The sequence below is a fragment of the Triticum urartu genome, chromosome 1A (genome assembly GCF_056163025.1).
Source record: "Triticum urartu cultivar PI428250 chromosome 1A, HENAU_Tu73, whole genome shotgun sequence".
NCBI classification, from domain to species: Eukaryota; Viridiplantae; Streptophyta; class Magnoliopsida; order Poales; family Poaceae; genus Triticum; species Triticum urartu.
The window spans coordinates 5,905,716-5,928,836 of record NC_141873.1 but is presented as its reverse complement, the minus strand read 5'-3'; the positions used below and the strand labels follow the sequence as shown (position 1 = coordinate 5,928,836).

Here is a 23,121-nt window from a genome sequence, read left to right as displayed (position 1 = left end):
CACTTATAAGGCGTTTGTGACACTGTTTATGAAAATGAAATAGATATATCGATGACGATTGGGGAAGCCTGGAACAAGACATATCGATGGTGCATAATGGATCACTGTGCTTGTTCGAGAAGACCAAGTGATTGTTTTTTCGTAGCAGCGTGGGCCTGCTGTGCAGACAAGTGCCACTCCTCCACACCCTTGCGGATGAAGTCGTTGTCGCGGAAGGTCTCGAGGTTGTCTACCATGTTGGCGAGCGTCGACATCAGCAGCTCTTGACGCCATTTCTCCATGCCAGGGAAGTCACAATACTTACCAGTCGATGGGCTCGTTGTTAGATAATCTTGTTAAAGATGGTTTATTAGTGTTAGCTAAGTTGATTAGCGATCAGGTATATAAGTACTATGTACTAGTTGGTCTAGTTTCTGTAGTACGAGTAGGGCTCGGAGTAGTAGTCTGGTTAGGATTGGTTAGCCGTGTCTTAGTAGTTTATTGTCTACGCGAGTCAAGGTGTAATACAAGTCTTGTGGAAAAAAAAGGTGTAATACAAGTCCGTTTATGATTTGTACGTGTGGCCGTGTGCGTTGGGCTGTGTATATATACATATGCCCGGCGTGAGTTGTAACATCGTGTGGAGAAAAATAGAAAAGCAATAAAGAGAGGAATTTTTAGGGTACAAGAGGTACCTTTGGCTATCAGTTTTTGTGTCGCGTGTGTTCATGATTTGATGTCGTGGACGTCCTGCAGCTCGCCGTCGGCCTCGGCTTGGGCAACCAGAGGAGGGAAAGAGATGAGCAGGTCGGGCGACGGCCTGGGGCTGGTGGCGCTGCTGGTGCTCTAGATCGGGGGAGTAGATGGGACGTGAGGGGCAGAAAAATGTCAAGGAAGAAGAAGGGGACAAAGGGTGTCCTCGTGGCTGGATTTGGCCAGCGGGGGAGAAAAACATCGAGCGTGATTTTAATTACCCTCCACCGTAGCAAGAGAACGATGGGACCATCGAAAACAGTGGCAGGTCACGGAGCACATAAATTCCATGGGGCGCCAAAAGTTTCACCGGCTGATTCGGTGCCTCCTACTGGACCACCCACTCTGACACCAGCAACGTCTCTCTGCACGGAAGGCTTCGCCCGCTGCAGAAATGGGTCAGGGAATCGCTGGGTGAAGTGGGCTAGAAATTGAGTAAAATCACGCATATTTCTACCTCTCTTTCATGCGCATGGATCACGGGCAGGCATGTGCGGCAGCGATGGTTGTGACCACATTACGTTTTGCTATCCACAATTTCGCCTATATACATATATAACATGTGGATTTTCGCAAAAGACAATATATAACATGTGGATTCAAATACGTTCCATAGATAACAGTTTGTGAGAAGTACATATGGATCGAATAAAACCGAATAAAATACACACAGATGCAACAGTGCTAACCAGAAAATAAAGTGCACATCGTAACAAGCTTAATCCCGGTTGCAGATGCGAGGAGAAAAATGTTTAGAAAGGGATGTTTGTGAAGAACTCAAGCATGGAAGGCACATCCTTCAATGGATATCGTGCATGTCTTAGTCACTTAGCATAATAAGAACTTCTTGGGTTTATAGGTTGGTTCTCATTTTCTCCTATAGTATACCCACTTAATTCAATTTCATGGCCGCTGGTTGACTCTCCACCAAGAAGGCTTTCTGCATTTGCCTCCATGTCAAGTTGTAACCAAGGATGCACTGAAAGCTTCCTCAATTTGTTGAGCTCATCGGCAACCTCTTTCATTGAGGGCCTATTGATACCATGCATATCTAGGCATTCCTTTGCTAGGTCTGCAAGTCCTGTCAGCAATTGCATGCTCTCTTCACTTTTCACATGGCTCGCCAACACATCATCTAGATTATTGTTCTTCATAGCACACAAGAAAACCAATGACAAGCTTCTTTGCGTCTCAGACCCCTCGAGTTTTAGTGGCAACTGGCCTGTGAGAATCTCTAAAAGGATAACTCCGAAACTGTACACATCACTTTTGTCTGTTAGCTGACATGTTTGCATATATTCAGGATCAAGGTAACCACAAGTACCTTGAACTATTGTGACAAACTGCTCTTTGTCAGACGGGGCTAGTATGGAGGTTCCAAAGTCTGACACTTTGGCCATATAGTTATTATCAAGCAAGATGTTGGAACTTTTCACATCACCATGAATTATTGGAGGAGATGCATACGAATGCAGGAAGCTGAGTCCTTCGGCTGCTTCATGAGCAATTCTTAAGAGAGTGTTGAAGGAGATTTTTAGGTGGTTCTTGCCATGGATAAGCTCGAATAGTGTACCGTTTAGGACAAACTCATATACCAGAATTGGAACTTCAACCTCAAGGCAACAACCCAAGAGTTTCACTATGTTCTTGTGATTGATTTGGGACAAAATAATGATCTCTTGTCCAAATTCTTTCTTTTGCCTTTCATCAGCCAATGCACATCTTTTAACTGCTACTGACATCTTGTCCTTTAATATCCCTTTATAAACCGTTCCGTTCCCACCTCTTCCAAGTATTCTGCTATTGTCAAAGTTGTTAGTGGCATGTATTAGCTCATCTTCTGTAAACACCTTGAAGGCAAGACCTTTCTCTGATTTCAACTTATCAAACAAAATCATGCCTCCATGCTGGCGAAAATACTCAACCTTGACTTTACTCAGTTTCCTCTTTTGACATATCAATTGTCCCCAGAAGATAGTGGCCATGATAATAACCATTAGGCCAAATAATCCTATTGTAACTCCTGCATAATAATAATGTCATATGAGACAAACATTTTTGTTTGATGAAAATGGATAGATAGCAAACCATTCGTGATATATGTTGGTTTATTGTGTTTTTTTCATAAATCTACGTCTGGTTTTATTGCTTGAGTCTACTTTGCACACCTAACTGAAAACCCTTTAGTTCGCACCTTCAAGCCCAAATACCATATCGCTGAACCCCTTTGGGGATGGGGTGGTTTGGTCAACTGTGGGTCCACAAGTGGCATGCTTATGTGGCAAAAGCCATAGTTAATGCACAGGATTCCCTCTTGAGCATCTCCTGCAATAGCCCCTAAAATAACATGCAGACCAACTAGGGGCTTCCCCTACGTTTTCAGCCCCAAAAAAGCCTCCAACTTAAGAAATAGCCACTTTCTAGCCCTATTTTATTATGACATATGGAACCCACTCGTTAGTGGCTCAAAACTTTCCTTTTTTGCTTCTATCACTCTCCTCACTCAGGCGTGCGGTGGCGGGGGGAGGTGGCGGAGCCGTGTCAGGCGCTGATGGTGGGAGCTCGAAGGAGGCCGCTGATGGATAAAATGGAGTTGAGGAGGTGGAAGGAGGCCGGATGAGGCCGGCAACATGGAATAGATATGTGGTTGATCCACATGGGGTGGGAGTGGCAATGTGGCATGTGCTAGAGTAGCGGTGGGGGCGGGAGGACCCAGAGGGGGGACCAAGAATGGAGGAAACACTAGTAGAAAAAGGGTCAAACGTGAAGCACATTAGTGCCGGTTTGTATTTGAGCCGGCACTAATGTATACATTAGTGCCGGTTCCAACGGCTAGCCGGGCCGCTTTCATTAGTACCGGTTCGTGGCGAACCTTTAGCACCGGTTCGTGCCACAAACCGGTACTAATGAGAGTGGTGGCAGGATGTTCTCAGACTGGGGCCCCTCCATCCCCTTTAGTACCGGTTCTTGGCACGAACCGGTACTAAAGGTCGTCCTACATAAACCCTTCGTCCACCCGAGCTCGCTCTGTTCTTCCCCTTTCCCCTCCTCTCTGTTCTTCCCCTCTTCCTCTCGAGCTCATCACACATTTTGCCCAAATTTTGTCAAGATTTGAAGGCCCCCATCCATTGAAATGATCACAAAGGTTAGCAACTTTGTCCTTTCATCTCTCATTGCTAGATTTACTCTTGCAATGATTCAGATGTGGTATATATATTCTCTTTTAAAACTAGTTGCATTTCGTGTTTATGACAAATTATGCCCATCAAGTTGACATAGAAATTTTTTCTAGGAGGTATGTGAACCGGAAATTCCAACTGACCCTATTGCCGAGAGGTTAAATTTAGTTGAAAGAGAAAACGAGTACTTGAAAGAAAAATTGAAAAGAATTGAGGGGAAGAAGATGGAATTGGAGTTGCATGTTGCCGATGTCGTCGATGATCACAAGATCAAGATGGAGAAAATGCGCTTGAAGATTAGAAAGATTAGAAAATATGCCATCGATAGTGAGGCTTGGTATCATTATGCTGTTGGATCCATTGTTACCTTAGTTGCGATCTTGATCGCATTTGTTGTTGCATTTAAATGCTTTAGCTAGAGAGTTATTTGTTTGTTGCATTTAAGTGTTGTATGAACTTTATGTATGAACTTGTATTAATTTGGTCTATTCGGTGTTGTGTAATGAAGATGAGCCGGCAATGGATGTACGATGACCGATGCTCTCCCCAGTTCGTTGAGGGCGTGCATACTTTTCTGATTGCGGCTGAGGCAAACAAGCGGGCGGATGGTTTTATGCCTTGTCCATGTGCTGGCTGTAAGAATGGTCACAATTACTCTACGTCAAGAACCATTCACGTCCACCTGTTTGAGTCCGGTTTCATGCCCCACTATAATGTTTGGACCAAGCACGGAGAAAGAGGGGTTATGATGGAAGACAATGAAGAATAAGAGGACGACGACAGCTATCTTGTCCATGGGTTCCCTGAATATGATGATACAACAATGGGGGAAGAAGCTGAGCCGGTAATGCGGGAAGAAGCTGAGCCGGCAATGCAGGAAGAAGCTGAAGAAGAGGCATCAGATGAGCCCGTTGATGATCTAGGTCGGGCCATTGCCGATGCAAAGAGAAACTGCGCAAGTGATTTGGAGAAGAAGAAGTTGCAGCGCATATTAGAGGATCACAAAAAATTGTTGTACCCGAATTGCGTAGGTGACAAGAAAAAGCTGGGCACCACATTGGAATTGCTGCAATGGAAGGCAGAGAATGGTGTATCTGACAAGGGATTTGGAAAGTTGCTGGTAATGATAAAGGATATGCTTCCAAAGGACAACGAATTGCCCGAGAGTACGTACGAAGCAAAGAAGGTTGTCTGCCCTCTAGGGTTAGAGGTGCAGAAGATACATGCATGCCCTAATGATTGCATCCTCTACCGCGGTGAGTACGAGGATTTGAACGCTTGCCCGGTATGTGGTGCATTGCGCTATAAGATCAGCCGGGATGACCCTGGTGATGTCGAGGGCCGGCGCCCCAGGAAGAAGATTCCTGCCAAGGTGATGTGGTATGCTCCTATAATACCACGGTTGAAACGTTTGTTCCAAAACAAAGAGCATGCCAAGGCGATGCGATGGCACAGAGAAGACCGTAAGAAAGACGGAAAGTTGAGAGTACCCGCTGACGGGTCGCGGTGGAGAAAAATCGAAAGAAAGTACGGGAAGGAGTTTGCAGATGACGCAAGGAGCGTATGGTTTGGTCTAAGCGCAGATGGCATTAATCCTTTTGGGGAGCAGAGCAGCAACCATAGCACCTGGCCTGTGACTCTATGTTTGTATAACCTTCCTCCTTGGTTGTGCATGAAGCGGAAGTTCATTATGATGCCAGTGCTCATCCAAGGCCCTAAGCAACCCGGCAACGACATTGATGTGTACCTAAGGCCATTAGTTGAAGAACTCTTACAACTGTGGAATGGAACAGGTGTACGTGCGTGGGATGAGCACATGGGGGAAGAATTTGACCTAAAGGCGTTGCTGTTCGTGACCATCAATGATTGGCCTGCTCTCAGTAACCTTTCAGGACAGACAAACAAGGGATACCGCGCATGCACGCACTGTTTGGACGATACCGACAGTATATATTTGGCTAATAAGAATGTGTACCTGGGACATCGTCGATTTATTCCGAGCAGGCATCCCGTAAGAAAGAAAGGCAAGCATTTCAAAGGTGAGGCGGATCACCGGACGAAGCCTCGCCACCATACTGGTGCTGATGTACATGATATGGTCAAGGATTTGAAGGTGGTCTTTGGAAAGGGTCCTGGTGGACAACCTGTTCCGAATGACGCTGACGGACGCGCACCCATGTGGAAGAAGAAATCTATATTTTGGGACCTGCCCTATTGGAAAGACCTCGAGATCCGCTCCGCAATCGACGTGATGCACGTGACGAAGAATCTTTGTGTGACCCTACTTGGCTTCTTGGGCGTGTATGGGAAGACAAAAGATACACCTGAGGCACGGGAGGACCAGCAACGTATGCACGGAAAAGACGGCATACATCAGGGTCATGAAAGCTACGCTCTTACCAAAGAAGAGAAGGAAATCTTCTTTGAATGCCTGCTCAGTATTAAGGTACCGCCTGGCTTCTCGTCGAATATAAAGGGAATAATAAACATGACAGAGAAAAAGTTCTAGAACCTAAAGTCTCATGACCGCCACGTGATTATGACGCAACTGCTTCCGGTTGCATTGAGGGGGCTTCTACCGGAAAACGTTCGATTAGCCATTGTGAAGCTATGTGCATTTCTCAATGCAATCTCTCAGAAGGTAATCGATCCAGAAATCATACCAAGGTTACAGAATGATTTGGTGCAATGTCTTGTCAATTTCGAGTTGGTGTTCCCACCATCCTTCTTCAACATCATGACGCACGTCCTAGTTCACCTCTGCGAAGAGATTAACGTTTTGGGTCCTGTATTTCTACACAATATGTTCCCCTTTGAGAGGTTCATGGGAGTCTTAAAGAAATATGTTCATAACCGTGCTAGGCCAGAAGGAAGCATCTCCAAGGGCCGTCAAAATGAGGAGGTCATTGAGTTTTGTATTGACTTTATTCCTGACCTTAAGCCGATTGGTGTTCCTGAATCGCGGCATAAGGGCAGACTGGATGGAAAAGGCACGCTAGGAGGGGAACAAATAATATGTATGGACGAACATTCTCTCACTGAAGCACACTACACAGTTCTACAGAATTCCGCCTTGGTGGCTCCGTATATGGATGAACACAAGAATTTGCTACGCTCCAAACACCCGGAGCGGTCTGATGACTGGATTACACGTGAACAAACCAAGAGTTTCGCCAGCTGGTTGCAAGCACGTACCATGCATGACACCTCTATTGAAGATGACCTGTACTTGCTGTCCCAGTTTCCATCTTCGAATATAATGACTTTCAAAGGGTACGAGATAAATGGTAATACATTTTACACGATCGCCCAAGATAAGAAGAGCACCAACCAAAACAGTGGTGTCCGCTTTGATGCAGAAACCAAGACGGGAAAGGAAACATATTATGGTTATATACAGGACATATGGGAACTTGACTATCGACGTGGTTTGAAGGTCCCTTTGTTTCGGTACAAATGGGTCAATATGACACGAGGCGGGGTAACGGAAGACCCGCAGTACGGAATGACAACAGTGGATCTCAACAATCTTGCGTATGCAGACGAACCATTCGTCCTAGCCAATGATGTGGCACAGGTTTTCTATGTGAAGGACATGTCTACCAAGCCAAGAAAAAGAAAAGATAAGGAAGCGAATGCATCGTACGATGAGCCAAAGCGGCACATAGTTCTTTCTGGGAAGAGAAACATCGTGGGAGTGGATGACAAGACAGACAAGTCAGAAGATTATGAAAAGTTTGATGAAATTGCTCCATTCACAGTGAATATTGACCCGAGCATCCCGTTAAATGATGAAGATTTTTCATGACTACGACGCAAAGGGACACACGCGAAGAAAAAGTTTCACACCCAAAGATCTGGGATGTGATCGGCTTAACTATCATCACTTTCTTCTGTGTTTCACACCCAGGAGGGAATCTCTGTAATAGTTAGGGTAGCTAGTTATGTGTTTTGGCATTTGAAACGCGAAGAAATTTTATGTGCAAGCAAATTCTTTCATGCATTTACTGATTTTTTCAGCTAAATGACCCTGAAATTGAAAAGCATTTCAAATGAACTCAGAAAAGGTTGAAAGTTGGCATGGTATCATAATTTCACCCACATAGCATGTGCAAAAAAGTAGAGAGGGTTACCGCAAAAACTGGATGCACTTCGTGTACAAAATGGACAATCTGTTTCGAAGTATCAGGGTTTTGGACGAAAAACTCATCCATTACAAAGGCATTTCATTTTTTAAATAACCTAAGCATTACCAAATTGAATATAATGATAAAGCACACTAATATTAAACATAAGAAAAAAGAATCACTGAAAAATCTATTTTCAAAGTTAAGTTATTCACAAAAATAAATAAAGCAAAAAAATAAGAAAAAAAAGCCCACCTACTGGGCCACAGCGGCCTGCATACAACTAGAAACCCAAATTCAAGTTGGGCCAGGATGCAGGCCTGCTAGCCCAGTAGGCCCAACAGGGCATCGCAGAAGAGGTAGGCCCAGAAGGCCTGCTTAAGAGAGGAGCTCGAGACAGCAGCGACGGCGGGGCTTATAAGCAGGTGCGAGTGCCCCTCGGCTAGCGAGGTGGGACTAAACTTTTGTGCCCCTCACCTGGCAGCGCACACCCTTTAGTACCGGGTCGTGGCACCAACCGGTACTAAAGGGGGGCCTTTAGTACCGGTTGGAGCCACCAACCGGTACTAAAGGGGGTCGCTTCCCGCCCCTTGGGCTAGCCAAAACAGACCTTTAGTACCGGTTGGTGGCCCAAGGGGCGGGAAGCGACCCCCTTTAGTACCGGTTGGTGGCTCCAACCGGTACTAAAGGTGGGTTCTATATAAGAAAACACTTTAAAATTTCGTCAGTTTCTCATCTCTCCCTCTGCTTCTTCTCCTCTGCACCGTCGCCCGCCGCCCCCGCCGTCTCCATATCCCTCGTCGCCGCCCCGGCCCGTCGCCGCCCCCGTCGCCGCCTCGTCCCCATCGTCGCCGCCCCGTCGTCCCGTCCCCGTCGTCCCCGTCGTCACCGCCGCCCCGTCCCGGCCGCGTCGTCACCGTCCCCGTCGTCGTCGCCGCCCCGGCCCGTACGTCCCCGTCCCCGTCGTCGCCGCCCCGTCGTCGCCGCCCCGTCGTCGCCGCGCCCGTCGCCGTCCCCGTCGCCGCGCGCCCCCCGTCGCCTCTCGCCTCGCCGGCCGGTGAGCGCGCGCACACACACACACATACATTTTTAGTTATAGATTTTTCTGTTTTTTAGAAATTGTTAGACATTTTTCTGTTTTTTAGAAATAGTTAGAAATGTTAGAATTGTTAGAATAGTTAGAAATGTTAGAATTGTTAGAAATGTTAGAAATGTTAGAATTGTTAGAATTTTTTCTGTTTTTTAGTTATAGAAATAGTTATAAAAAAGTTAGAATTGTTAGAAATTTTTCTGTTTTTTAGTTATAGAAATAGTTATAAAAAAGTTAGAATTGTTAGCAATTTTTCTGTTTTTTAGTTATAGAAATAGTTATAAAAAAGTTAGAAATTTTTCTTTTTTTAGTTATAGAAATATTAGAAATGTTATAGAAATGTTAGTTATATATAGCATTGTTAGAAATGTTATAGAAATGTTAGTTATATATAGCATTGTTAGAAATGTTATAGAAATGTTAGAAATTTTAGTTATCAAAATCCAATCATTAAAAAATGTTACTTTTTGCGGGCATATAGCTAGTATTTGTTGTCGACGATGCCCGGCCCGCATCCTCGCCGTCGACACGTCCGCGACGACGTCCAGCTGACCCATGTCCGGGACTGGGCTCTGCCGGGCTGGCACTGGGAGGTGCTGCCTGGAGGGGCGCGCCGCTTGATGAGGAACCCGGCCCCGGGTCTCGTCGTCGACCCTGATCTCGTTTGGTGGCGTTCGCGTGGGCTAGTTTCGGTGCGGAGGGAGCCGGCCCCGCCGAAGGTGGTACGTCGTCGTGTCAGGGAGGAGGACGAGCACGTCCATCGCTACATGGTTGCGTTAGAGGGCGGCAGGTTCTCCAATACCTGGCAGTTTCTTCAGGGATCTCACTTCAGCTATGATCCTGTGAGGGTTCCTTCTCTTTGGGTGTCCACCGCCCGCGCCGCACTTCAGCTATGAGCCAGTGATGTACTATTCAATATTATATATTATTCGAGACGATGTATTCGAGATTAAATCTATTATTCGAGACGATGTATTCGAGATTATATCTATTATTCGAGACGATGTATTCGAGATTATATCTATTATTCGAGATTATACTAAATTGTTTTATATTTCTTTTGGCATAGTTAAATAAAAGCTATGGCGGACAATACCTACAGAGAGAGGGAACAGACCATGTTCGATATCATACGCGGGCCAGATGATGATCAGAATGAAGAAGATTTTGACGGCTCCGAATTTCTAAACAACACCGGAGAGGGTGATATGATATTCGATCGCGACGACCGAACTGATGAAGTCATGAACTACGACGAAGAACATGTTGGTCCTAAAACAACAAACACCGGCAAGGTATATATATTTATATAAGCAGGAATCTGGTGATCATCGCATGTTTTAAATGAGTTGAAGATATATTAACGAATCGATCTTTCTTCTTTCAGCCATCCGGATCGAGCAAATCTTCAGGCAAAAGGACGAAACGAGGCCCGAACAAAAAGTTGAAGGAGGGCGTAAAGTACAATATCGAGGCATTCAAACCTAATGACGAACCATTAGCGCCTAAGAAGATTGCGGACAAGTTCGTTCGTCAGTGCGGAGTTCTTGTGAAGGACCAACTCCCGATCTCCCTTCAAGAATGGAGAAAGCCAGCAAAGCCACGTCCAAATGTTACTTTTGTCGACGAGAATAAAAAAAACTGCTTTGGGATACTCTCATGGAACATTTCACCCTACCAGATCATTTCACAGAAGCAGATGTGCAGAAAGTCAAGGACGCTGCTTTTAGGAAGATGGCGGTTGCATTCAAGAACCACAAGAGAACGACGTGGGAGAAGTACGTCAAGGGAGGAAGGAAGACTCCAGTATTCGAGGGGATACTAGAGAATCAAAGTGCTCATTGGGACGATTTCGTGAAATTCAAGGATTCAGAATTAGCTAAGGAACGGTCGAGAATAAACAAGAAGAATGCCGAAAAAAGGATAAGTTCCATAAGCTGGGGCCAGGTGGCTACGCGGTGGCAATGCCTAAGTGGGATAAGTCTGAGAAAGAGATGGAGGATGCAAGTGTCACTCCGGTTACTAAGAGCTGGCCCCCCAGGTGCAGGACTTGGTTCTATGCGCATGGGGGGGAGTTGGACCCGAAGACAGGCAATGTTTCGATGAAGGCATGTCTGAACGGAGCCGACGATGAGATACTTGTTGCAATAGAAGAGGCTCGATCGGGGGTGTTCCAGACCAACAGAGAGAACGACGAGCTTACGCGTGCCCTGGGAAATCCTGAACACCCGGGAAGAACACGAGGCAAGGGCACTATTCCGTGGTATGAGGGGCTTTCGGACTGGAACGCCGACTACAGAACCCATGCGAGAAAGAAGATTGCGGAGGAGAAGAAGAGGAAGATGGAGGAGGAGCAGAGGAAGCGGGACTATGAACGCCTTCAAGGCCTAGAAGCAAGTCAAGCGGAATTGGCAGTTAAATTCCAGCGGCAGCAGGAGCAGATCGACTCACTTAGCCAGCAAAGGGGGTCTCAGCAGCTGCAGCAGCTAGCGGATGATCCAGCATTGGATAGCACCGCCCCATCCATGCCGAGAAGCAGCGTGGGTTCCGCCCCGGGCGACGCAGTGCTGGATAGATACCCCGTGGATGACATCACGGAGAACACTAACTACGAGCTACACTTCAAAATGAAGAACATATCCATGAAGGTGGCGGACGCCGTTGCTTTTTCAAATTCCCCCGAGGCAACCTTCCATTGCAACCCGATTCCAGCGGGCTATGCTCGTGTCTTGGTTGATGAGGTGGTGGACCCATATTCGGAGCTACAGCTTGAAATTCCTGGAGGTGACGACGAGCACACATTGGGAGAGGCCATACATCATGTCATCCTATGGAGAAAGGATTGCATCATCTTTCGAAGGCCACCGACACCGCGTCACCCGACTCCTCGTCGAAGTCCGCCACCGAGTCAGCAGACTCCCGCTCCAAGTCCACCAACGCGTGAGGCCACTCCTCCTCCAAGTCCGGCAAAGTGTCAGGCCACTCCTCCTCCAAGTCCGACACAGCGTCAGACGTCCACTCCTCCTCCAAGTCCGGCAAAGTGTCAGGCCACTCCTCCTCCAAGTCCGGCACAGCTTCAGGCCACTCCTCCTCGTCCAACTCAGCCCCGTCAGCCGTCTCCACCGCCTCAGCAATCGTAGAAGAGACACCCCGCAGCTATGGTGCGTAGCGGTACCAGTCGAGGTCATAGTACAGGAAGTACAGGCGGAGGCAAGCGATATAAATATGGTCCAAACCTCAGTACTCCTCTTCCTGAGAGGGCTTACGACAGGACCAAGGAGCAAACCAATGCCATAGTGCGGGCAGAAGTCGACGCCCATTTTGGACCGAAACCGCCACCGCCGCCAAGGGAGAAAGTGCCTGTGGAAGTTCTTGACCACTTCGTTCGTATGGCTGAACCACCAGCTCCTAAGCCTGTTGACACAGACTATGAGCGCCACATCAAGAAGTTACATCGACAACGTCTACAGAAGGAGGCGAGCTCGAGCTCGAGCAAACAACAAGCAGCTGTCAAAAAATGCGGGAAAACCGTTGCCCAGCTGGGAGGACAGGCGGCGCAATCGATCCCCCCGCTTATTGTGCCGCCAACAACACGTGACAGTACGCGCGCCCAATATTATTGTGGCCAAACAGTTTACGTTCCCGAGGTGGGCGATGTGGTAATAACCCAGGAGCATATAATGCAGGCTGAAACTCTCAAAATCACTGTTGGACAACTCCTCGAGATCGAGGACATGCCTGTGCTTAAAGAGGAGGAAATAAAACGGAAATATGCCCGGGGCCAACCTTTGGTCAAGCCAGAAGAGGTCAAGAAGCTCCCAACGAGAATGTATGAATTACATGAATGGTACATGAACATTACCAAGAGATCCGATCGAGAGTCCCTCATGGTGCAAGTCAAGAAGGATCATTACTACCATGAGAAACCTGTGACCGTTGAGTATTCTGAACTGTTTCAGTTATACAATCAAGACGCACTCGACAAATCTATCGTCAGTTGCTATTGTCTGTAAGTGATTTCTTTCTGTAATTTAAGTCTCAAGCTAGCTGTAGTGATCCTTTTGATCAATCATTACCTGTAATTATCCTTACTATATTCTTTTCTGTGGTATTATGCAGGATGAAGATGTATGAAATGAGAAAAGGTGGACGCTATGGCATTGGGTTCATTGACCCAAACACCGTTAATGAATACACATGGAAAATAAACAAGCATCATGAAAAGCAGGTAGAGGACAGCATGCTAGAGTTCTTGAAGCGCCTCAAATACAATGAAGATATACTACTTCCTTACAACTTCCAGTGAGTCACACTTTCTTGTACTAAAAATTCTCTGTTTTTGCCTACTAGCTAGCTACATGTTTTTGCTTACATATGCCCGCTTAATTAAGACATACAAACGTGTGTGCATGCAGATTTCACTGGATCTTGTGTATCATTAAAGTTGACGCCGGAACAGTTGAAATACTGGACTCGCTACTCAAAGCAAATAGTGACTATAACATCTTGTTTGGGATAGTCAACAGGTAATTTCAATCATTATTAACTATATATCTCGGCCTATTTAGTTCGTCATTTCATGATATGAACTATTTAATAACCCCTTTATTCATTTTCTTTGTCGGCGGGCAGGGCTTGGGCAAGGTTCATCAGCGTCACGGAAGGCGAATGGAAACGACAACTGAAATGGTTTCGACCCAAGGTAAGTAATTAAGTAGTACTAGCTAGCTAGCTGCCATCTCTTTAATTATCATGCTTGATTAATTATTATCTGATCAAATTAAATTTCATTCTCGTAATAAAGGCCCTGAAGCAGGCGCAGGGGACTGATCTGTGTGCATTCTGCGTTTGCGAGAACATTCGCATGATGGCGTCCGAAAGGAGGAGATCTCAAAGACAGGAATGGGTACGCTTGTCAGAACACTATTCACAATTTTTACACCATTATCGATCTCTAGTCACACAACTAATACACATGCATATTGATCTCCTTCTTAACAGTTCAAAGAGGTGCGGGACAAGCTCCTAGAAACGGAGCGCGTAGAAGCACTTCAAGAGGAAATAGCGGGATTTTTGCTCGACCATGTCATAAATCCGAAGGGAGAATACTATTACCCGCTACCGCCCCCATCGACCAGGTCATGAACCACTTCCAATTGTCATCGTGCTCCGAAGGCACCAATTAGGCTAATGCCACTGGCTCCGAAGGCAACATGCATATGTAGGAGAAATTGTATATAGCTATACATGTGTGTATGTGTAAATTAATATGGTGGTTTGTGAGACATTGATGATATATATATGATTGGTTCTATTAGAAATTCTATTTATATATATATATATATATATATATATATATATATATGCATAACGTGTACAATGTGTAGTACCGTAAAATACCAGCAAACGAAAAAGAATTAAAATGGAAAACACAAAATTAAATGAAAAAGAAATCATAAAACCAAAAACCCCCCAAACATTTTAGTACCGGTTGGTGTTAACAACCGGTACTAAAGGGCTCCCGGCCCCCGGAGCTGGCTCATGCCACGTGGTTGCCCTTTAGCACCGGTTCGTGCTGAACCGGTACTAAGGGGGGGGGGGGCCTTTAGTGCCCAAATTTTAGTGCCGGTTACCTAACCGGCACTAAAGGGCCTTACGAACCGGTGCTATTGCCCGGTTCTGCACTAGTGAAATGGAGTTGATGTGGTGGAAGGGGGCCAGATGCGGGTGGAGAGCAAAAAAAATACCAGTGTTGGGAACACAGGCGTGCGGTGGACGGTAAACGAAAATTCCTTCCCGCCTCTTGTACATGTCGGTAGGAGCTCAAGGAGAAAGCTCTTAGATGTGGGGCTATGAGGGGTTGTCTAGGGGCCTCCAACCTCACTACAATAGGGGTTTGGGCCACCTTGCAATTTTGGATTGGACAAAGACCTTCTTGAGGTGTTTTTTTACCACTGACGCAAATAAGTGGGATTTGAATCAATATGTCAATGTCTACTTATATGATAAATCTAGGCTTGGTTGTGCTCTTTCCCACGTAAGTATGCTAGTTGTTTTTAAATTATGACTTGAGGGTACAAACTAAACAATTTTTACATTGTAGGTGCAAAGTACATGTTCAGGCAATAATTGATTTGTATCAAAAGTTTCTTTTTCTCTGAATTAAATGCATACAAAAATAAATGGTTTAGCTAGTGATCTCACGTATTTGGGTGTTACCTATTATAAATTTGGTGTCAGTGTTGCATGTTTTGCTTTCGTACACATAAACTTTCCCTCGTCTGCAAGAACACCAGTGCCCTCCATCAGTATTGTGGCAAAATCCATCTGAAGGACATTGATGATCCTTCTTGCATTCGTTGACATCTACATTAAATTAGCAAAAATAAGCATTAGAATTTGGTACATGTAAAGTTAAAGGACACAATTCATTGGCATCCATAGCAAATTAATTAGTAGCATACCTATGCATCCATCTAGAAGATAAGGGTTCCCGTCATACCCAGGGATACAACTGCATGTGTACCCTAGATCGTTGGTGGAATTCACACACTTGCTGTTGTTGCTCAGGCATGCATAAGTACCCGTGTTATTCCATTGGGCATCGTCACAAGAACTCACATTTCTTATAGCCCAATCAATGACCATAGGTACCCGTCCAAGGTATGTGTCATTGAACACGGTGTTGCTTATGTACGAAGTACTAAAGTTGAATCCCGTTGTCTCCATCAGCACTGCATAGCTGCACTGGTTGAACTCCCAGATTTTACTTGTGTTGACCGACTTGAAGAAATCTGTATAGTAGCTGCGCATCTTCTTAGGTATCGTAGTCTGGGAGCAGCCGATACCAGAGCACGATCCGTCCAGTAAGTCTGGCAGACCACGGCATGATGCGACGCCATAGGCCTGGTAGCCTGTTCCCGTGTCATCGGTGTCGCTCATGAAGGCAAGGGCATTGCACCCGATGACTGTGAACTTGTTGTGGATGTCAGAGAGCCGGTAGGGAAACGAAGGAGCAGGACTGATTTCGTCGACAACCATGGAATTGCCGAATTCCTCCATGCTCGTGGTGGAGTTGTTGTAGCAGTACCCCATGATGTTATTCAGTACCCGGGCCGTGCTGTTAGTCAAGGAGATGCTAAGCACCTCTAAGGTGTACTTGAATGGCTTCGTGATGCCATCTTGGACCTTACAGCTGATGTCAAAGTCTTTTCCGAATGAGCAGCCTGGATCGATACCAAATGGGTATGGTATCTCAACATCGCCGCACCACCTTCGGCACTCTGAACCTGGAGCCGCAGTTCCAGGAGCGTATTGTGCTACAAGCAGTGTGAGACCGAGGCCAAGACACAACAGTGCTTGCATATTCTTCGACTAGAGAATAAGTAAACATGACACGGTCAAAACTAAAGTGACACCTTTGTTAAAAAAAAGTAATCGGTAGCATAAAAAAGTATGTAGACAATACTAATATTATTGTCCATGACTCATAAAGTGCTTCGATCAGGCCATGGAAGATTTGTTTGTGTGAATAAGTGGATAAAGGAAACTTTGAGTGAGGTCCGGACTTACATTAAAATTCCAAGAATTTAGCCACTCCAGAAGTTCATAAGAATCCAACAAGCTCACCTTTGTTATTGTAATGATTACTAGGGATTCCCAGAAGCTCACCTTTGTGTTTTTAGTGACTAAATTAATCACTAAAAAAACGAAGATGAGCTTGTGGGAATCTTTTGAACGGCCCTATTAATCACTAAAAAAACAAGGTGAGCTTGTGGAAATCTTATGAACTTCTGGAGTGTACTCAAAGGAGTTACTTTACCTTCCCCGGCTTAGTGCCGGAAGGTTATGGAAGTTGGTGAACTCATGGCAGTAACTGGTGTACTCAAAGGAGTTACTTAACCTTGAGCAAGAAGACATCCATTAATTATGATACACGAGTTGTCAACCTTACAAATAGAACTAATTCTTTGGTTTCAAAGGAATACAGAGGAATTCAGAGTCTTGGGAGCGGAGCTATGTTGATTCAGAGTCTTTGAGAGGGGTAGAACTCGTATAGTTTTACCAATTAGCCGTCAAGTAATAAAAAACGGAAAGAGGAGCTCAAAGCTGACAAATAAAAGGCACATCCAGCTGGTAACACATGCATGTTAACAGAGCTCACCTGAAACGACGATGGGAAGGGCTTCAGTTCTCCTTCTAACTGTGAAAAAATTACGTCTTCTGTAAGAGACAGATTGCTTCAGTGTGTAGTTGTGTGTTGTGAAGCAGAGCCAACGCCACGCTTACATACATATATATTTTGCTCGAGCGGTCGAGCCTACCTACTGCACACATTCTATATCTGCCACTAGGACTAGGTCTAGGGAAATGGTCGCATGGCCGACTTTGTCTTTCCATGGCTAAAACAAACGGAGTTGACTCTGTGCTCCATCAACTTGTAGTGTAGACTTTGCTCTTGAGGCATTGGTGCAGACTTTGCTCTTGGGTTAGATGCGGGCCCATTGGTGCAGATGCGTTGCTAGTAAATTGTATTTTTATTTGGCGACGTAGGTTGATGTGGTAATAAGCTTGTTGAGTATCGTGATTATTAGGAAAGCTGGGATAGCGTAGGATATTATTCTACCTTGCCTTGTACTCCAAGATCATCATGTACTCCTATATATATGTTCACGAGGCTCAAGCAATATAACGACAATTCCACGAATCCCTCTTTATCCCTTCTAACATGGTATCAATTTCCCGGTTCTAAACCCTAGCCGCCGCCGCTTCCGCATCCGCGCGCCGCCCCCGGGGCGGTCGGCCTTCATGACCGCCGCTGGGGGCCGCGCCGCCCGTACCTAGGGTTCGTCTGCCGGTCGTGTTGGCCGGTTGCCCTAAAGTCTTTTTTTTCGATCCATTGATTGAAGTTTTTCTCTCTTACCGATCAGTTGATCGACGTTCTTTTTTGGTTTTTCGATCTACGATCGGTTTGCGTGGCCTCTCGCCGCTAGTCGATTTTTGGTGCGTCTCTACTTCGACCTTGACGATGATTGCTTCGGGCTGGATCCGGATCGACTTCCGCGGCCGCTCGCGCCGTCTTGCCGATCATCCCGCGTCGCGTGGACCAAGACCACCCGCACAGCCAAAGGTGTTGGCTCCTGTGCGTTGGCGTCTTCCGCGTGGCCGGGTCACCTACGCGTGCCGTGCTGCTCGTGGCAAGTCACCGGATGGTGTTACTGCATGCATGCATGTTTGTACAACTTCCATGACTCCCATGCTTAACGCATGTAGGCGGATCGGCCGGCTTGCGTGCCCCTGCTACGGCTGGCTACGCGAGGCATGTCGCTGGTCTTCTTCGTCTGTCTCAGCCTTCTTGATCATGTTAGACGCGTCTTCGATCTATTCAGCCGTCTGTATGATCCTTGAAGGTTGTCATCGAGTTCAACATGCCCCTTCACCGATCAAGCAACGGGCTGCCGCTGCGTCGTCCCGTCGGGCCGCAGCGCCGCTGCCCCGTGGTTTTCCCCGTGGCTGCCTCGATCTGTGCCGCCACTGCGTTACCCTTTCGGGTCGTAGTGCCGCGGCACGTGATCCCCGTGGTGTCGCTCTGAGGGCGTTCCCGTGGTTGCACCACCTCGCGCGCTGCTGTTGCGTCGCCCCTTCGGACCGTAGTGCCGCAGCCCGCGGTCAACTGCCGCACCGAGGCCGTCCGCTCCAGGCCGTCCCGAGGCTGCACCGACCCTCGCGCTGCCGCTGCATCGCCCCGTCGGGCCGTAGCGAGCGTGGCACGCGATCCCTGCAACCGCCCTGAGGTCTTCCCCACCGTCGCCCGACCTGCCCGCCGCCGTTGCATCGCCTCTTCGGGCCGTAACGCTGCGGCCCGCGGTCCAACGCCGTCCACGCGCGTTGACTTCCACGTGATATGCGCTGCGCCGCCTCCCTTGGCGCGGGAACGTCACCGTCCGCGCCGGTCTTCGTCACGCTGTCGGGTTCATTATTGCCTACTTCGAGCACCGCCGCCGCGCTCCTTCTCTAGCCGCCGCCGCCGCCTCCTTAGGCTGCCGCCGCCGCTGCTCTCCTTCCGCGGCTCCACGGCGCCTACCTCGACACCGGCGACCCCCGACCAAGGCGTTCTTTGCACGGCTACCTCGACTACGGCTACACCACCTACGCTCTCGGCTACCTCGACAAACGGCAGAAAGGGCTACCGCCTTGCTTGAGCAACCTTGTCGGTTTCCACTCCAGCCACGACTTCCGCGATGCGTCGACCGTTACGACTGTGGGGGGTGTCCGTCGGCTTACCTTCAGATTCTTCTCCAGTCTCACCGTCTGCGTCGCTACCGTTGTGACTGCGGGGGGATGTTGAGTATCGTGATTATTAGGAAAGCTAGGATAGCGTAGGATATTATTCTACCTTGCCTTGTACTTCAAGATCATCATGTACTCCTATATATATGCCCACGAGGCTCAAGCAATACAACGACAATTCCACGAATCCCTCTCTATCCCTTCTAACAAAGCCTATACAAGTGACACTTGGCTAGGAACAGACAGTTGACATCTCTGCACGTAGTTTTGAATCTGCTGGCATCCGGAACCTATCGAGATACACGCAACAACTAGACACGCTGGCGCTGGCTGATCTCATGCATGATGCAGCTCACGGATGTACTTTCTCTTTGAGAGCAAGGCAGCTAGCTCGTACGCCTTATGCTTATTGGTTTTCCGGCCATGATGATGGATGAACCTGCGGTGCGGCCCTCGCCCGAGTTAACTGCAAGAAACTACCACATTTATGGTTAGTTTTGCAGAAAACCACCAGCTCGTTAATCTGTTGCAAAAAACACTGCAAAATCACTTGAGAAGCATTGATCGGGCGTTTAGCTGCGTTTGAACTCATTTCCGATAGGTGGGCCCCGAAAACGCTTATGTTGCATAACGGCCAGGCAGACGGCACAGTTTGGAACGAAACGGTCAAGACGCCGCGCCAGTCGGTCGTCGCCAGACACATCCCCCCGCGCCCCCCTCCCTCTCTCTCTCTCTCTCGCCCCTCTCCCCTCCGTCCCCTGCTCCGAGTGATGGCGAACTCGCGTGGCGGTGGTGATGACGGCGGCGATGGTTCTGGTGGCGGTGGTCCTACAGATCCAGCCGAGTTATGTGGCAGTTCAAACCCTTCGCAAGCTGCTCCTCCGCAGCCGTCGTCGCCAAGGCCATGAAGGGAGATCGGGCGGGCAACCATTAGTACGAATCCTCCTTCGGCGGCTTCTAGTAAGATTCCTATTTCCTTACTCTGCATCTGCCCCGATTCGGGCCTCTAGGGTTAGGGTTCTAAGGTCCATCTTATAGGGTTATAGGATTAGGGCTCGGGTTATGAATTTGGTCAGTGTACTGCTTAGGATTGTCGAATTAACATGCTATAGCACAGTATTACTTCTTGTATGTAGTTCTAGGGTTGTAGGGTTAGTATTGTATGCAGTTTTAGCACTGTATTAATATGTTATAGCATTGTATTAGTTTTAGCACTGTATTAACTTGTTATAGCACCGTATTTACTTCTTGTATGTTATAGCACTTTATTACTTGTATGTAGTTTTAACTGAAATTTTAACTCAAGTTTTAACTAAACTTCTAACTGCATTTTTACCTGAAATTTTACTGAATTTTGTACTGAAGTTTTCACTGAACTTTTACTGAATTTTGACTGCTTGTTAACTGAACTTTCTTTTTATTTGTAGCTTGGATGATGAACCATGGGAAGTCAGATTCCATTTCTTTGATAGAGATAATCTTGAAAGAAGCACAAATTGCACTGATGGAGCTTGAAGGATATGGAGTTGGGGACTTTATGTATTATGTCAGAGATCCAGGTGTTGGGGTTTCAGGAATGTATGAACTTACAGATGATGACAAGGTGGAGGAAATGTTGGATGGCCTAGCTAGCAAAGGAAAGATAGTGGTAGACATAACAGTCATGAGAAGTGATGCTCCAAGAGCTAGTGATTTGAACATTGGACATGTTTGTGAAGAGCAGGTTCCATTAACTAAAATTGGTCTGCCGGTGGTGTATGAGTTTGACACAAGAGGTGTACTGTTCCCTAGCCCAACAAAGCCACAACCAGTGCAGTGCGGGTCATGAACACACATGAGAGTCCTTTTATGAAGTTGAAGGGTCCACCAGTACCAGAATTTGCAATGGACATTGGTGTATAGAGGCATGCGTATTTCATGGAGCAAGACCAAGAGAAAATTGAGCAACTGATGGAGCAGAAAAGGAATGAAGAGATTGAGCAGTTCAGGAAAAATAGGAAAGTAAGTGAGAAATGCAAGACAGTTAAAAGAAAACATCCAGAGCTAATGGCTGAAGATTGCACTGACAGTGATAGTGACACATAGTTACTAGCAGATCAGGATATAATTGCTAGGATTGAGGCAATGAAGAAGCACAGAGATGATCCACTTCATCATTTTGAAGGGGACACTGATGTGGATGAGCCATATGAATTAGATGAGGAGGAGGAGGCAGCAGAGGATGAGGAGAAGGCAACAAAGGAGGATGAGGGTAGCAGCAGAGGAAGAAGCAACAGAGGAAGTAAAAGAAAGGGCCCAATCACAGGATCTCATGCAAGCTTGGATGAAAATTGTGGAGGAAGATTGGTTACCTTCATCTGATGAGGAGAGCAACCCTAGTGACCTAAGTGAGGAGGACAATTAATGATGGGTCCCAAAAACCAATCTTGATCTTCCAGATGATTGGAAGAGCAGGGCTAAAAAGAAGCCCAGAGTTGGCATGGTGAGCATAGGGAGAACCCACATGAGAAATTTATGAGGAAACTTTGTTTCCTAGATGTGACCAAGTTTAGAGGGGCACTACTTACCTTTCACATCTCACAGAATAGGAATTATGCCTTTCATAGGAACTGTCCAGACAGGATTATAACAGTCTGCCCAAGTGAGAATTGTCCTTTCTTCATTGCATCTTCCAAGATTCACTACTGCAGGATGCTGCTAACGCGACACTACGGTCAGAGACCCTTCGACGAAACTGTGTACGATGCAATAATCGCAAACGGTGATGTAAAAAAACCATCAAAAAAGATGCAAAACGTTTGCGATGACAGATGCATCAAACACGGTTCAGAATTTAGTTGCGTGTGCGATGAGGGGCATACGGTTTAGTTCAATGAACTATTTGTGATGAGGCAGAAGAACAGAAACGGGCCGCCAGATGAAGGTGTGTGCGATATAAAACATACCACTACTAGGGAAAAGCCTAGTAGTAGCGCGAGTATTTGGCCTAGCAATAGCGCGGGGTGCCGCGCTACTGATAAGGCGCTACAGCTAACATGTAGCAGTAGCGCGTATCGTCCCACGCTACTGCTATACATGGCTAGCAACAGCGGGCTTTGGTGCCTAATACGTCTCCGTCGTATCTACTTTTCCAAACACTTTTTCCCTTGTTTTGGACTCTAACTTGTATGATTTGAATGGAACTAACCCGGACTGACGCTGTTTTCAGCAGAATTGCCATGGTGTTGTTTTATGTGCAAAAAACAAATATTCTCGGAATGACCTGAAACTCCACGGAACACCTTAGAAAAAATAATAAAAAATCCTCGCCAAAGATGAAGACCAGGGGGCCCACACCCTGTCCACAAGGGTCGGGGGCGCGCCCCCCTAGGCCCCCTGGAAACCCTCCGACGCCAATTCCAACTCTATATATTCGCTTTCGGAGAGAAAAAAATCAGAGAGAAGAAATCATCGCGTTTTATGATACGGAGCCACCGCCAAGCCCTAAAACCTCTCGGGAGGGCTGATCTGGAGTCCGTTCGGGGCTCCGGAGAGGGGGATTCATGGCCGTCGTCATCATCAACCATCCTCCATCACCAATTTCATGATGCTCACCGCCGTGCGTGAGTAATTCCATCGTAGGCTTGCTGGACGGTGATGGGTTGGATAAGATTTATCATGTAATTGAGTTAGTTTTGTTAGGGTTTGATCCCTAGTATCCATT

The 23,121-nt window shown here is 46.8% G+C and overlaps 1 protein-coding gene across 1 annotated transcript; it reads right to left on the bottom strand.

The window, feature by feature from the left end:
* Nucleotides 1–1,539: 1,539 nt before the first annotated feature.
* On the bottom strand, nt 1,540–16,493 carry LOC125540549 (putative wall-associated receptor kinase-like 16). The gene is made up of 3 exons (XM_048704434.2): nt 15,593–16,493; nt 15,348–15,494; nt 1,540–2,755 (listed from the first exon to the last, which is right to left on the bottom strand). The coding sequence occupies exons 1-3, from the start codon at nt 16,491–16,493 to the stop codon at nt 1,557–1,559; spliced, it is 2,247 nt and encodes a 748-aa protein (XP_048560391.2). The 3' UTR covers nt 1,540–1,556.
* Between the last annotated feature and the right edge of the window lie 6,628 nt (nt 16,494–23,121).

What these genes read in the sequence shown, in the direction of transcription:
- LOC125540549 (XM_048704434.2), bottom strand. Translation starts at nt 16,493, where the DNA reads ATGCAAGCACTGTTGTGTCTTGGCCTCGGTCTCACACTGCTTGTAGCA. An exon ending in TCTTCTAGATGGATGCATAG is followed by an intron (nt 15,495 to 15,592) that starts GTATGCTACTAA and finishes AATTTAATGTAG; the next exon opens with ATGTCAACGAATGCAAGAAG. An exon ending in TGACACCAAATTTATAATAG is followed by an intron (nt 2,756 to 15,347) that starts GTAACACCCAAA and finishes ATTATTATGCAG; the next exon opens with GAGTTACAATAGGATTATTT.